This window comes from Empidonax traillii, unplaced genomic scaffold (genome assembly GCF_003031625.1).
Source record: "Empidonax traillii isolate 1590-97213 ecotype Southwest subspecies unplaced genomic scaffold, ASM303162v1 scaffold10:size5872457, whole genome shotgun sequence".
NCBI lineage: Eukaryota > Metazoa > Chordata > Aves > Passeriformes > Tyrannidae > Empidonax > Empidonax traillii.
This window is the reverse complement of record NW_020955203.1, coordinates 4955627-4968248: the sequence shown is the minus strand read 5'-3', so window position 1 is coordinate 4968248 and position 12622 is coordinate 4955627. Positions and strand designations below refer to the sequence as shown.

General features: G+C 45.2%; 1 protein-coding gene across 1 annotated transcript in view; it reads right to left on the bottom strand.

The window, feature by feature from the left end:
- LOC114058432 (urea transporter 2-like) overlaps positions 1-12622 on the bottom strand; it is a 315094-nt gene that overhangs the window by 3931 nt on the left and 298541 nt on the right. Inside the window, exons 13-18 of the mRNA XM_027885792.1 lie at positions 9297-9521; positions 6735-6832; positions 4511-4685; positions 3593-3782; positions 3024-3152; positions 1784-1976 (exon numbers count right to left, since the gene is read on the bottom strand). Of these exons, the coding sequence (XP_027741593.1) occupies positions 1784-1976; positions 3024-3152; positions 3593-3782; positions 4511-4685; positions 6735-6832; positions 9297-9521 (1010 nt within the window). The remainder of the gene's footprint in view (positions 1-1783; positions 1977-3023; positions 3153-3592; positions 3783-4510; positions 4686-6734; positions 6833-9296; positions 9522-12622) is intronic.

The window sequence follows — 12622 nt, the reverse complement described above, 5'->3', positions numbered from 1 at the left end:
AAGACAAAAATAAGCAAAACCACCCAATAAAAAAAAACAAACAAAAAAACCAAACCCAAGACAATTTGTAATTTGTTATCAGCTTTGTAACTTTTTGGTTTTTAATCTATTTTTCTTGGCCAGTTTCTTGTTTGGCATTTGCTGGATGCAGCCTGTCTTTCTAAGAGAAGCATTTGGATGCCTCTCGGGAGACAGCAGGGCATTTCCACAGGGCTTCCCCTTCAGTGAAAATGAGTCATGACTTGCTCCCTAGCCACGAGATCCTCTGCCAGGTTTTTGGCCTTATATCAGAGATAAATATTTTGTGAAAGGGTTTACTTGTCATATTTGCCCCTGCTGCTGACTTGACCATTTTTACATACCCACACGATCCATGACAGGGAGCCCAGGGCATGGAAGTGCTCAGGTAGATGATGCCTTTGAGAGGACATTCCCCTCTGACTGGGCAGATCAGTGCCAAGGGTGATATGGCCAATAATGGCTTGGTCAGAGTTATGAGACTTTACTCAGGAAAGGCTTTCTTCCTGATTCAGTTATATACTTGAAACTCCCTTGGGATTCACTAGGAACGTGAATGGAGTTGCTGAGTTGGTGGGACAGAGCACAGCTTGGTCACAGCTTAGAGATGGTTTTGAGGCACTTTTCCAATTATGATCCCCATAAAATTATGCACCAGGGTAAGTGTTCTGAAATGTCACTTTTGGGTTGATATTTAGTGTCAATTAACTTCCTTTTCTTAATTACTCCCTGGGAATCCCTCAAAATAGTCTGCTGAGCCTTGGGGAAAAGCAGTGACTCTAGTATCTGTATGGTTTATAGTGTTAAACTATAAAACCTTTCTTTGGGAAGTTCCCACTTGAATACAAATTAAAAATATATGAATGTGTGCTTGCACCCATTTGTAACTATTCTACCATAGTAGTACCTGCTTGTTCATGTCTAATTAGGAAGATGCAAGTTTATAAACACTCTACATGAAAATCTCAAATTGCCCTGTGAGTTAATGGGAAGTCTCAGCTCAACCTTAGCTATGGGGAGGTGATCAGTTACCCACAGAAATGGGTAATTAGATTCCAGAGACTCTCTGAAGACTTAGAGCCAGCTGCAAATGGAAGACACCAAAAAAGTTTGCGTTTTTCAGCTGTCAAAAATGTTCATTCCTAGAGTAAACATTTACATTTTGGATAACAGCTATCTCATGAAACAAATTTGTATTGCCAGGCCGTCTGACAGTAACAAGGGAGGTGGGCCTGTTGGGATGAGTCCAGAGTGACAAAGATGTTCCGAGGTCGGGAGCCCCTCTGCTCTGGAGCCAGGCTGAGAGAGCTGGGGGGGTTCACCTGGAGAAGACAAGGCTCCAGGAAGACCTCAGAGCCTCTTCCAGGGCCTAAAGGGGCTCCAGGAGAGCTGGAGAGGGACCTGGGACAAGGGCCTGGAGTGACAGGACAGTGGGAATAGCTTCCCACAGACAGAGTACAGGGTTAGATGGGATATTGGGAAGAAATTCCTCCCTGTGAGGGTGGTGAAGCCCTGGTACAGGTTACCCAGAGAAGCTGTGGCTGCCCCTGGATCCCCGGAAGTGTCCAAGGCCAGGTCGGATGGGGCTTGGGGCAACCTGGGATAGTGGAAGGTGTCCCTGCCCATGGCAGGAGGGGAGGAATGAGGTGGTATTTAAGGTTGCTTCCAATCCAAAACATTCCAGCATCCCATGAAGGAATATAATACATTTTTCTAGTGTTTTCATTTGTAAGTGAAGAAGACTGTTATCTTTAAGACAACCTACCATTGTGATTTCAGCATCTGTCCAGGTGATGTTTGGTGTTGCTGTTGCAGGCTGAATGACAGTGGTAGGGAAGAAGAGGTTGTGTGGTCCTGATGCAGCCAGATAGAGGGTCAAGGCCAAGTTGAAAGGCAAGGTGAGAACAGGCAGGTCCCACTTACAGAAGACTGAAGCTAAAGCACTGGTGAAAATAGGGCTGAAAGAAGAATAAAGTGGTCTCACTGGTCAGCTAGGCAAAAAACCTGCCAGAACCAAATCTGACCATAAACCCAACTGCAGCAAATGTAGGCTATTTACTTTAAAGCTGTTTAATTCCTCAGTCTTTCTGATCAAATCAGACACGTGGTAAGAGTAACTCCATAAATTTCCTACCCTTTCCCAGGCAGTTATAAATGTCCAGATTCCTGTCACGTTATATAATATATATGGCGAATTTGGTGAGCATGAAGGAGACAGGATCCAGTGATTTAATAGAGGTATTCCCCAGCTCAGTCCCAGTGTTCACCTTTTTTTTTTTCCTTCAGCACTTGAACTGGACTGAATACAGGACACCTTTGCCAGGTCTGAGTGAACTGTGAATGTGGCCGTGTGCCCTTGCTCAAGCTTGTGGATCAGAAGTAAAAGCTGACACCAAAGTGATTGTAACACTACATGAACTTCAGGCAGACAAATTATATGTGTGGTTTCAGCAATCTGCAACTGGACATTTCGGGGTCAAAGACCAGAATTTTTTTGCTGCCCAAATGCCTAGCGGATTATTGTGTCATATATATGAGTAAAGTATTATTAGTTGTTTGTTTTGATTAGCGTCAACCACTGTGTCTTGGGACCACTGAACAGCTTCTGTGCCTGGAGAAGTAAATTTTCATGACAATTTTATATGGTGGCTTAAATAGATGAAACACTTGTGGTTGATGACAATAGGGAATGGCGAAAATAATGTTCCTCTTGAAACAAAAATGAATTGACTCATCAGAGCAATATGACTCACATTTAGAGTATTGAATTACGTGTGATCAGCCATCGATTTTCCTTCTCCCCACTGGGCTTATTTGTGATTATGTGGGTATTTTTATTTGTTTCTGGATTACATTTGAGTTCAAAAGTGCAAATAACGACGCGGATTTAGCAGTGTGTTAGTCGTATTTCCTTTCCATTGGACTGTGCATGGAAATACAATAGCTCAGTCTCAGCGTGGGGACACTGGGGTCGGAAAAAGAAGCAGAGGGGCCATCTGACTTACCAGGTCATGGACAGCAGTGCTATGGGCAGCAGGAGCCACCAGTAGTAGTCTCCCTTAGAGGAGAAGACGGCCATAAGTGATCCCACCAGGATCCCGTTGTATCCATACAGGCCGGCTGCTATGGCTGACCTGTGGGAAGGGAACAACAACTACCTTGAAATCTCCTCACCTGAGATGGCTTTGCTTGCATCACCCCCTCTCCCTCTATGCAGCTGTGACTTCGTGTGATGAAGACCTGCCACGACTCATCCACTGACGTTCAGTTTCGTACATTTGATCCTGTGTGCCCTCAGCAATTTTGGTAGTTATGTCCAACACCCCTTTGCAACAGGTGCAGCTGGTGGGAAGCTCTGTCTGGTCCTGCCAGGCCGGATACATGGCCAGTGAAGGCTGGATCATGCAATCATAGCAGGTTTGGGTTGGAAGGAACCTTAAAGATCACCAAGTTCCAACCCCCTGCCAGGGACAGGGACGCCTTCCACTACGTTCAGGCTTCTTATCCACATCACATGTTTAACATATAAGTCAGCACTGAAGTGATCTTTTGAGAGGGAAAAGGATGGACTTACCTGTCCTGACCCAGAATGAGTGCTGTTAAGGTGGAGACAACTGTGCCCAAACACGCTGTGAGTGCCCACCAAGGGTTCTGCAGCACAAAGCCAGCAAGGACGATCAGCCCACTCACGGGGTTGTTGACAAACATCACCTGGGATATCCCACGCAGCACCCAGTCAAAAAACTGGATCATGAGAGGTTTATCTGGAAGACATCAAAATAAAACATAAAACAAGCCCCCTAAGGTACACAGATGGTACTGATTTGGGATGTATTTTTGAAACTCAGGAAGAGTTCTGGCGGTGGGACTTGGCACCACGACTTGAAGCAATGAATCAATAAGACTGTAAAACCTGACTGGGATTTATTATGGTCTATACTGCAGCCTTACAGCTGGAAAACTGAGATGAACAGCGTGGTTGCCAGAACCCCATGTTATAAAGTACCCTGGACTGGATTCATATGAACCAGCTAATTTATGATGTCTGTGGCTCAGATGGCAAATCGTATGTGTATCCCACTGCTGATTTATTGAGGGGACCAAACGCACCTACCTATGTGTAATTTAACTTCACAGTGGCATTAGGCTTGACAGAAACTGCTCAGCTGAAAGGACATGGAGTGTTATGAAGAATGGCAGAGCCCGGAATAACCATCTGGGGTTATGTTCTGTGGGACTAAATTCCCTTTGTACATGGCTTGTTGGGAGGTAAATGTCATCTCAGACATCCTCAAGATTTAAGCAGTATGTGAATCTCTGCACAAAGCTGATTTTTTTTTTTTCACCCCTACAAAACAGATATAAATCTAAAGGCTAAAGGTAGTTTCTCTACTACTCTGACCTGAATCACATAGCTGAGAAGTTAGTTATTACTCCTTGGATGTACTTTTTATTTGGAATCCCCTAATTACTCATGATGAAGGAGCTTTACCTTTTAGCCAGGCTCCAAATTCCTTCATGTCTCCAGTGATGTACCCGACAGCTTTGCAGACTCTCTTCCCACCTTTGCTCAGTGGATTCTGCCTCATTGGCTTTCTTTCCCCCATGGTGTCTATCTTGACATCAACAATGTTTTCCATGTTGTTTTTCTGGCCCTTTGGTAAAATCTAAGGGAAAAAGAAAACAAAACAGTTTGTTTTAATGCCTCTTACTGGTTCCTGTTTATTCTCTCTACCGCGCATTTTTGCTCACCATGTGCTACTTTGGAGCCAGGAAGAGGAAAGTCCTTATTCTGAAAACCTGATTCTCATGTCTCCATGAACTTATGCTCTGTCCTCCCAGAATTCCATGCAGTCACAGATTTGAACACCACAGGGAATGTGTTTGTCATGGTGTTTCACCTGATTTTAACACTCTTCTCATCTATACCATGTTTTTCTAGAAATCAAGCAGCTCTTGATTTAAAGGGTGGTTTCAAAAAGAGCAAGACAGCATTAGAGGGCACTGGCTTCATAGAGGTTGAAGTTTACCTCAAGATTCAGCTTGACAGAGATCCACCCCACATAAAAGATGTTTCAGTTATTAGGTTTCCTCTGCTGCGTAACCTGTATTTGAATTTGTCCATCAGCCATCAATAAAAGGCACCTCAAGCTGGATTTATGGTTCTCTGTACTGTCACCTATTGGGATCAGTTCAGCATCCCTCACGGGCTTAGCCTGAGGGATGTCCATGGTGCCTTATTCCATTCCTCACATGCATTCTTACATTTCCCTTCTCAACAGAAATTCACTTTTAGCTGCCCATCTTTAGAAGTACCCAGCACTGATTCAAGACCCTAAAGGCCAAATTCACAGTGCTTGCCTTCCACTCTGCCTCAGTCACATTGCTTTGTTTTCTATCGAGCCAAAATAGAGGGACCACATTTTGGAAGCTGCAGTAAGCCCTAAGGGACTAATGAAAAGACACTTATTAAATTTGGCAGGTACTCTAAGAAGATTGAAACAAGGTAGGGGAGTGTTACAGGTCAAACAAAGGTGTTTGGGCCTAAATAAGACGTTTGGGGTATCCATGCAAGGCTGGCAGAGATGGGGTTCCCTATGGGACACACTCACTCTGGAGAAGGAGCTGTTGGAAAACCCTCTGGCACCTCATACAGCTCTAGACAGGCTTATTCAGGCTGTAAGTCTCTGGATCAGAGATTTATACCTAACTGTAAACACTGGATTTCAAAAGCAGTTTCCTATAGCCAAATTGTTATTTGTCTAAGAGCCAGTTCTCAATACGAAACCAGCAAATTAAAAACAGCCAAACCTTTCCCTGGAGTGTACTCTGTTTCCTGAAGAGTAGGACTAATTCTTGGTAATTATCAAGGCAAAGAAAACACAAGACAGCGTATGTTGTTGGGTGAATACAGAACTAGACCTGCTTCAGGCCTCACTGGTGGGTACTGGCCTGTGCAAAAAGGCAATTAATTTAGGTAGGGGGTCGATAGCCTAAATAGGATGATAGAAACACATAAACATTGAGTTAGTCCTTGACTCGCTTGAAACTTCAGTAAAAGCCTTCCTAGTAGCTCGGGTAGAGAATCCATACTTCAGAAACACAGGTGCTGGGCACTTAAGCTTGAGCAGCCTCACCCCTGGGCATTACACTTCCAGACCCAGGCTTGTGGTTAAGCAGCTCTGAGTCTGTGTAGGGGAATGGGTTGTTAATGCACATCCTGGCTAGTTCCTTACTGTGTGTTACAGGAGGACTGGTGGTCACCTTTCAGGATGCAGTAAATATCTGCACAAATAAGAAACAGACATTTTTTGGGCGTTCTAGAAGAGCCCAGCTAATATAAGGATAGGTTCCACATGAGAGGCTGATTTCAGGACTGGTATGCAGAAGGGTGTTGAATTTGACTTTGTGGAGGGCACAAGGGCAAGGACCTTAAATGAAAAGGTTAAGGAAGAAAAGGAGAAAGGAGTTTCAAGGGATGGTGTCTTGGTGCTGGAAGGCTTTTTTCCTGGCTCAGTTATAATTCATCACCTTGATTCATTAACCTTCGCTTTTCTCATTTTTTATTCTGAAATAATGGAATAAGTGAATTGGATGCACTTTCAGCTAAATCAAAATTTCCAGCCAAGATAAATGCTCCTCATTTGGTGAAAGTGCTTTTACATTTTCCATTTAAAGAATCTTCCTCTTTAGTTAGGCTTTCCCTTCTTGCTAACCCGCAAAGCCAAGTGCTGCTGCACTGCAGAGTGATGCTGTGTGACCCACGCCCAAGGTGTTTTCCCTGCATGCTGAATTGAGGACCTGGAGCAGGATGCTGCAGTGTGGGGGTGCAATGTGCATGTGAGGAAGTTTTGGGAGTCACTGACCCACTTGCACAGTGGAGAAATAAAAAAATAAAAAAAAAAGGATCAAGCTGAGGGCCCTAATTTGTCAAAAACTGATGTATTGCTTTGCCATATAAAGGCAGTTAAGTGCAAGCTGCAAGTCTGAGCCAGCAGGACTCCTTTGCTCTGGGTTCCCATGGGCAGGAATGAAGTCAGCTCAATGCACTTGGCATGGTAAAAACACCAGGTGACCTGGTGAGTCACTTCCACCAAGCTGTTTCCAACTTGATCCCCGATGAAGGCTGTGTCAGTACCCTGCATACCTGTCCTTCTAGAGTATCCAAAGTCCAAGGGACTGTGGGGTGATTCACAGTTACCCTCTGGCCAGCAGTGCTGGTCAAACTCCTGTTCACTATGTCACAGAATCATAGAATCATAGAGTACTTTGGGTTGAAAGAGACTTTTAAGTGTCATCTAGTCCAGGCCCCAGAAAGTCCCATACTGTCAAGGGATGTATCGCTCTGGAGAGGGATCAGGTGCCACCTTCCCTATCTGTTTAGTAGTGCACGCAGTGACAGGACAAGTGGGAATGGCTTCCCACTGACAGAGAGTAGGGTTAGATGGGATATAGGGGAAAAAATTCTTCCCTGTGAGGGTGGTAAGCCCCTCGCCCAGGTTGCCCAGAGAAGCTGTGGCTGGCCCATCCCTGGAAGTGTCCAAGGCCAGGCTTGGATGGGGCTCTGAGCAACCTGGAATAGTGGAAGGTGTGCCTGGCGGCAGGGGGTGGAATGAGATGATCTTTAAGCTCTCTTCCAACCCAAACCATTCCATGGTTATAGAAGGTGTCCCTGCCCATGGCAAGGTGGATTGAGACTATATGATCTTCAAGGTCCATTCCAACCCCTTAACATTGTCTGATTCTGTGACTGTTTACATGCTAAGGGAGAATGAAACCGTTATGGAACAATTTCCTCAGCTGCAGAGCAGCCTGGTGGGTAATGGGTAGGCCAGGAGGACCTTTGGTTTCTGGTGGGGTCTTCATTGAACTGTAAAGACCCAGATCCATCCCCATTGGTTTTGTGGTCTCCCTGAATCCCATTCCAGGCGCTGCCTCCTGTGTGGGGGTGTTTGGCTGTCACCACTGCCCTGAGGCTTGTCCCCTCTGTCCCAAACACAGAACATGGAGGACTTGCACTACTTCTACTTAGTTGTCCAATGAAAATATAAGGACACCACTTCAGAACTGGCACCAGCATAGAATTTTTCAGGCATTTTAAATAATTTTTGGACATTTTACAAAGCAGTACCTGCCACATAAGCTCAGATGAAAGATTTGTTAACATGTTACCTTGCTCTAGGGAGTAGGTGATAGCAGGTATTTGAGAAAGGAGAGAATACAAAAGTTGTCTTATCTCAGAATTAGAGAGATGTTCAGAGAATTTTAAGACAGTGATGTCTGAATGTTAATTTAAACTCAGGTGTGCACGTTCTGATGGGGATTGCATGAAGGCCAGACCGCAGCAGGTCTTTTGAAGATCTGCTATTGAAGTTATGATAACACGTGGTTTTCACCCAAAGTGCCTTTTTTTTTTTTTTTTCTTTTCCTTAGTGCACAAAGGAAGGAAATAGAAACAATTACAAAAGGAGCCCAGAGAAGGTGGGAACAAACTGCTTGGCTTCTACAGGGGGGTAGGTTTGGTAATTTTTTTTTTTTAATGTCATATTCTTAACAGAGGACTAAGTCCTGCCCTCAGATAGGTCGAAGCTGATGTGAGCTCCTGGTACTGGTGTGTAAGTGGTGAGATACAGGAGCTGCAGCAGGACCCACGCAGAGCCAGTCTGCATGTAATTTCCATCCCAGTGGTGCAAGGACTGATTTGTGCAGAGGAACTACTTAAAACTATATTTTCCACGGGAAGAGAGAGAGCTTCCCATGAAACAAAACAGAAGACAGGAAAGAAAGATGTTCCTCTTTCATGCAGATGAAAATCATCGCGGGGCCGGGTCGCTAACCTGCTGGGGATTTTTTTTTTTTTTTTTTTTTTTAACCACGTTTTCAGAGTTAATAAATGTCCTGCAACCAAAGCACTGACGTTATGCAACTTTGTGTCTCCCTAAATCAATTTCCCTTCCACTTGTGTACACTTCCTCCATGCCATGCCGTTCTGTGCCATCCCAGCGATGCCTCGTTAAAGCTGCGGCTGCGCTGGGGCTGCGCTCCTGCATCATCGGGGCCTGCAAATACCCCTTTATTCACCTGCTGAAGCTGAGAAAAACCCGGCCACACACAAGTTATGTGTTATGCATGGTCAGAAAGGTGTGATGCTTGCAGCTGGGAGAGGAATAGAGTCTTTAGTGTGGCTGATTAACACTCCCAGGTCATGGGCGCTTCCAAGCTGGTGCTGGATGCTGAGCTTTTTTTTTTTCTCCCCTCTGCAAATGCAGCAGTGTTACCTAGTACTTTCTCTTCTTTCCGGAATTTTCCTCTCTCCCTGCCAAAATTCGTGTTTCTCTCCGTAAATCGAGAGGGTTTTAAATTTGCGGCGTGGCGTTTGTTTGCCCAAGGACCTGCCACCGCACAATTGCGGCCATTGTATCTCTCTTGCATTCTCCAAATTGTTGCTGTGAAGTCTGCGGGGCAGCCAGCTCTCTGTGTGCAGCCTGTTTTTAGAGGAATTCCTGTGTCCAAATACAATAGGAGGAAAGGGCCGTATTCTCAGCAACTCCAGTTCCAGCACAGGCTTGTGTAATGTTACCAGGGGTTTAGTAAAGCTGGATTAGTGTTGTGCTGTGCATAGGAGCACAAGCATGCACAGGCACACTCCTCCAAACAGAGAGATTGTAATGCACTTGACCCTCACTGGGAAAAAAAAAAAACCAAACCCACAAACCTTCAGGTTTTCCCGTAGAAGATATATTTCAAAGTATTAGTTCAAAAGAAAGCTTATCCTTCAGATTCAAATATTCACTGAGCCCATCCGCAATTCAGTTTTCAGAGATCTGTCTCTCGGGGGCAGAGGAATACAGAGACATCAGCACATTAACTGCGTATTATTACTATCTGGGCATTTTTCAATTTGCAGAATAGAAAGGCAGTAAAAGATGTTAAAGAGTTCCAGTCATTTTATTTTTCTTTCCTTTTCTCTTTTTCCTCAAAAGTTCACCCAGCTGGGCTAAGCAGTACTAATAAATCCTCACCCTCTGAGAAGCTTCTCAATAATTGATATTGTGACATTCCCTGCTCCTGAGCCTTACCAGTTGTCCTTCAGCAGGACCGATCAAATGCTGTTTGTCAGGTGTTTTGAGGGAGAGGAGGGACCCAGGTAATTCAGTAACGGGGTGCATGTTTACTGCTGTGCATTAAAAGGAATGAACAGAGTGCTCTTACCTCTCTGATGAGCTCAGGGGTATCTGTTGCTTTGCTGAACAGGAAAGAAGGAAAGTAGTGAGAAAGAAAATGTCTCACCAGCTTATATAGGCTAGCATGGCTCCTGTCCTGACATTACTAATTAGTTTGTTTCTCCTCCCACTCTGTGAGCTCCAAGCGAATGTTAAGAAGGTTCCTCTTTGAATTCTCCACCTTTCCTCCTGCTCTGTCCTGGGTCTCTTGCCAACAGCCTCTCCAAACGTCCTCTTCCCCGCTGCTTTTTTTTTCCTTTGTATTTTTTTTTTGTTCTTAGTTCTCCTTTAACTCAGTCCTTTCTCCTCTCTACTGCTTAAAAGGACTGAAGGCTTTAAACTGGACTCTCAGTGTACCTGACCTCAACCTCCCCAGCATTATTCTCCTTACCCAACACAATTCAGCATCCTTCCCTCTCAAAACTCTGACTTGGAAATGTGCCTCACAGCACATTTTGTGTTCATCAACCTGTCAGAGTTTTCCTGTTTCTGAGTAGTTTTCAGAAGCATGATTCTGTTAACACAGTGCAGTGAAAGACCTGGTGACCTTCCATTTTTTAATGTTTTTTTAATTAACTATATGAGAATTTTTTTTTTTTTAACCTGTCCTCCCTTGCTCATTGGAGGAATCTGGAATATCAGAAGTGTGGCATATTCAAGAGGTTTATAAGGCTGTGAAAGTGTTGTGAAAGGCAGAGAAGGGGCTGGAGAGGGAAGTATTGAGAGAGTGAGTTACAGGAGAAAGGGCAGAAAGAAGCTACTGAAGTTAAGAAACCTGTCAGGCTAATTTAAGCCATGGTATAATTCACTTTGGGACTCTTTTACAGTAATGAGTTAGGGAGGCAATCCTGCAAATTCACCTGGGTGCTGGAGGGAATGGTTTATTGTTGAACCAGAACCCATCTGGCTTTGTGACTCCGCTTCCTCCAGCCCCACAGGAACAGCCTCAGCATCCACATGGTGTTATTCTCACCGTGACGGTTCCCAGAGTCCATCTCTTTTGATGGAGATGTTTTTAACAGTCAGCTGGACTTTTTTCTCCCCTAAGAGAGGGGCAGCTGACATAAGTTGTCAGTGATGCTGCGTGAGCAAGGCTTCCTCTGATCAGACAGGCACTAACCCTTGTGAGTGAGCCAGACACTGTCATCCTCTCACTTTGCAGCCAGCAGTACATATTACACAAAATTTTGCAGGGAGAGCTGCATCATACCAGTGCAGCAATTACTATTTATTTCTCCTCAGGTTGCCTTTGCTTTCTCGCTGGCAGAATGAATCCTTGCATCTCAAAAGAAGGGAAATTCACTGGGTAATTTGGATAGGAGAGCCTCATAGGGAGTGTGTTTGGGTTGAGTTTTAGGCATCACATGTCTCCTGTTTCAGGGATGCTCAGGCCTGGCTTCAAGTTACTTGAAACAGCTTCTTTTCAGCTCTTTGTCAATGGGTGCAGCACAGGGGACAGGCAGGATTTGCTGCTGTGCTGACTCCACCTGCAGAGCAGGTGGAGTGGTGGTTCTTTCCTCTGGGGAATCACAGAGTCGTGGAATGGTTTGGGTTGGAAGGGACCTTAAAGCTCATCCTGTAAAAACCCCTGCCATGACAGGGATGTGCAACCTTCCGCTAGAGCAGGTTGCTTCAAACAACCTTCCACCAGCCCAGGTCGCTCCAAGCCCTGTCCAACCTGGCCTTGGACACTTCCAGGGATGGGATGGCCACAGCTTCTCTGGGTAACCTGTGCCAGGGCCTTGGCCTGTCACCACATGTGCTCGTACAAAGGAACCAGATTTAGGACTGCTCTGTCTGATTCTGGTGCCTTAATGAGGTGTTTGACAGGTTGCGGTGACACATAGAAAAGCCACTGGCTGGCAGGTCAGTGATGGATATCTTGGAGAGATGCATTGTTCAGATTATCAGGGCTGGTTAATAAGTAACAGGATCACAGTCTGCTGATTCCTGCGTGGGAATGAGGTCCCTGGCATCAGCCTGCCCTGTGAGATAGAGGCAGAGCAATGGAGATCTCCGCTGCCATGTGACGGGCTCACTGGATCCTGGGTTCAGCCGGCTGCTGGAGGGTTTTATTCATGTACTAACTGCCTTAGGGAATCAATAAATTTCCAGAAATTTACCTTCTGGAAAGGTCCAGACGAGATCCCATCTTGAGTGCTGGAGTCAGGTGCATGAATGCGTGCCTGAAGCTCTGTGCCTCGGGCAGGAAAAGCACTCCTGGTTGCCTGAGGACTGAGATACCCTACAGGATCGATGTAGAAGGGTGGCAGTGATATAAAACCTCCCATTTATATCTCAATCCATGCCAGTTCAGGTGCTCATCACTTAACCTTCAGTGCTGGGCACACAAGGATGTAGGTGTCTCCTGTCATTTGGGA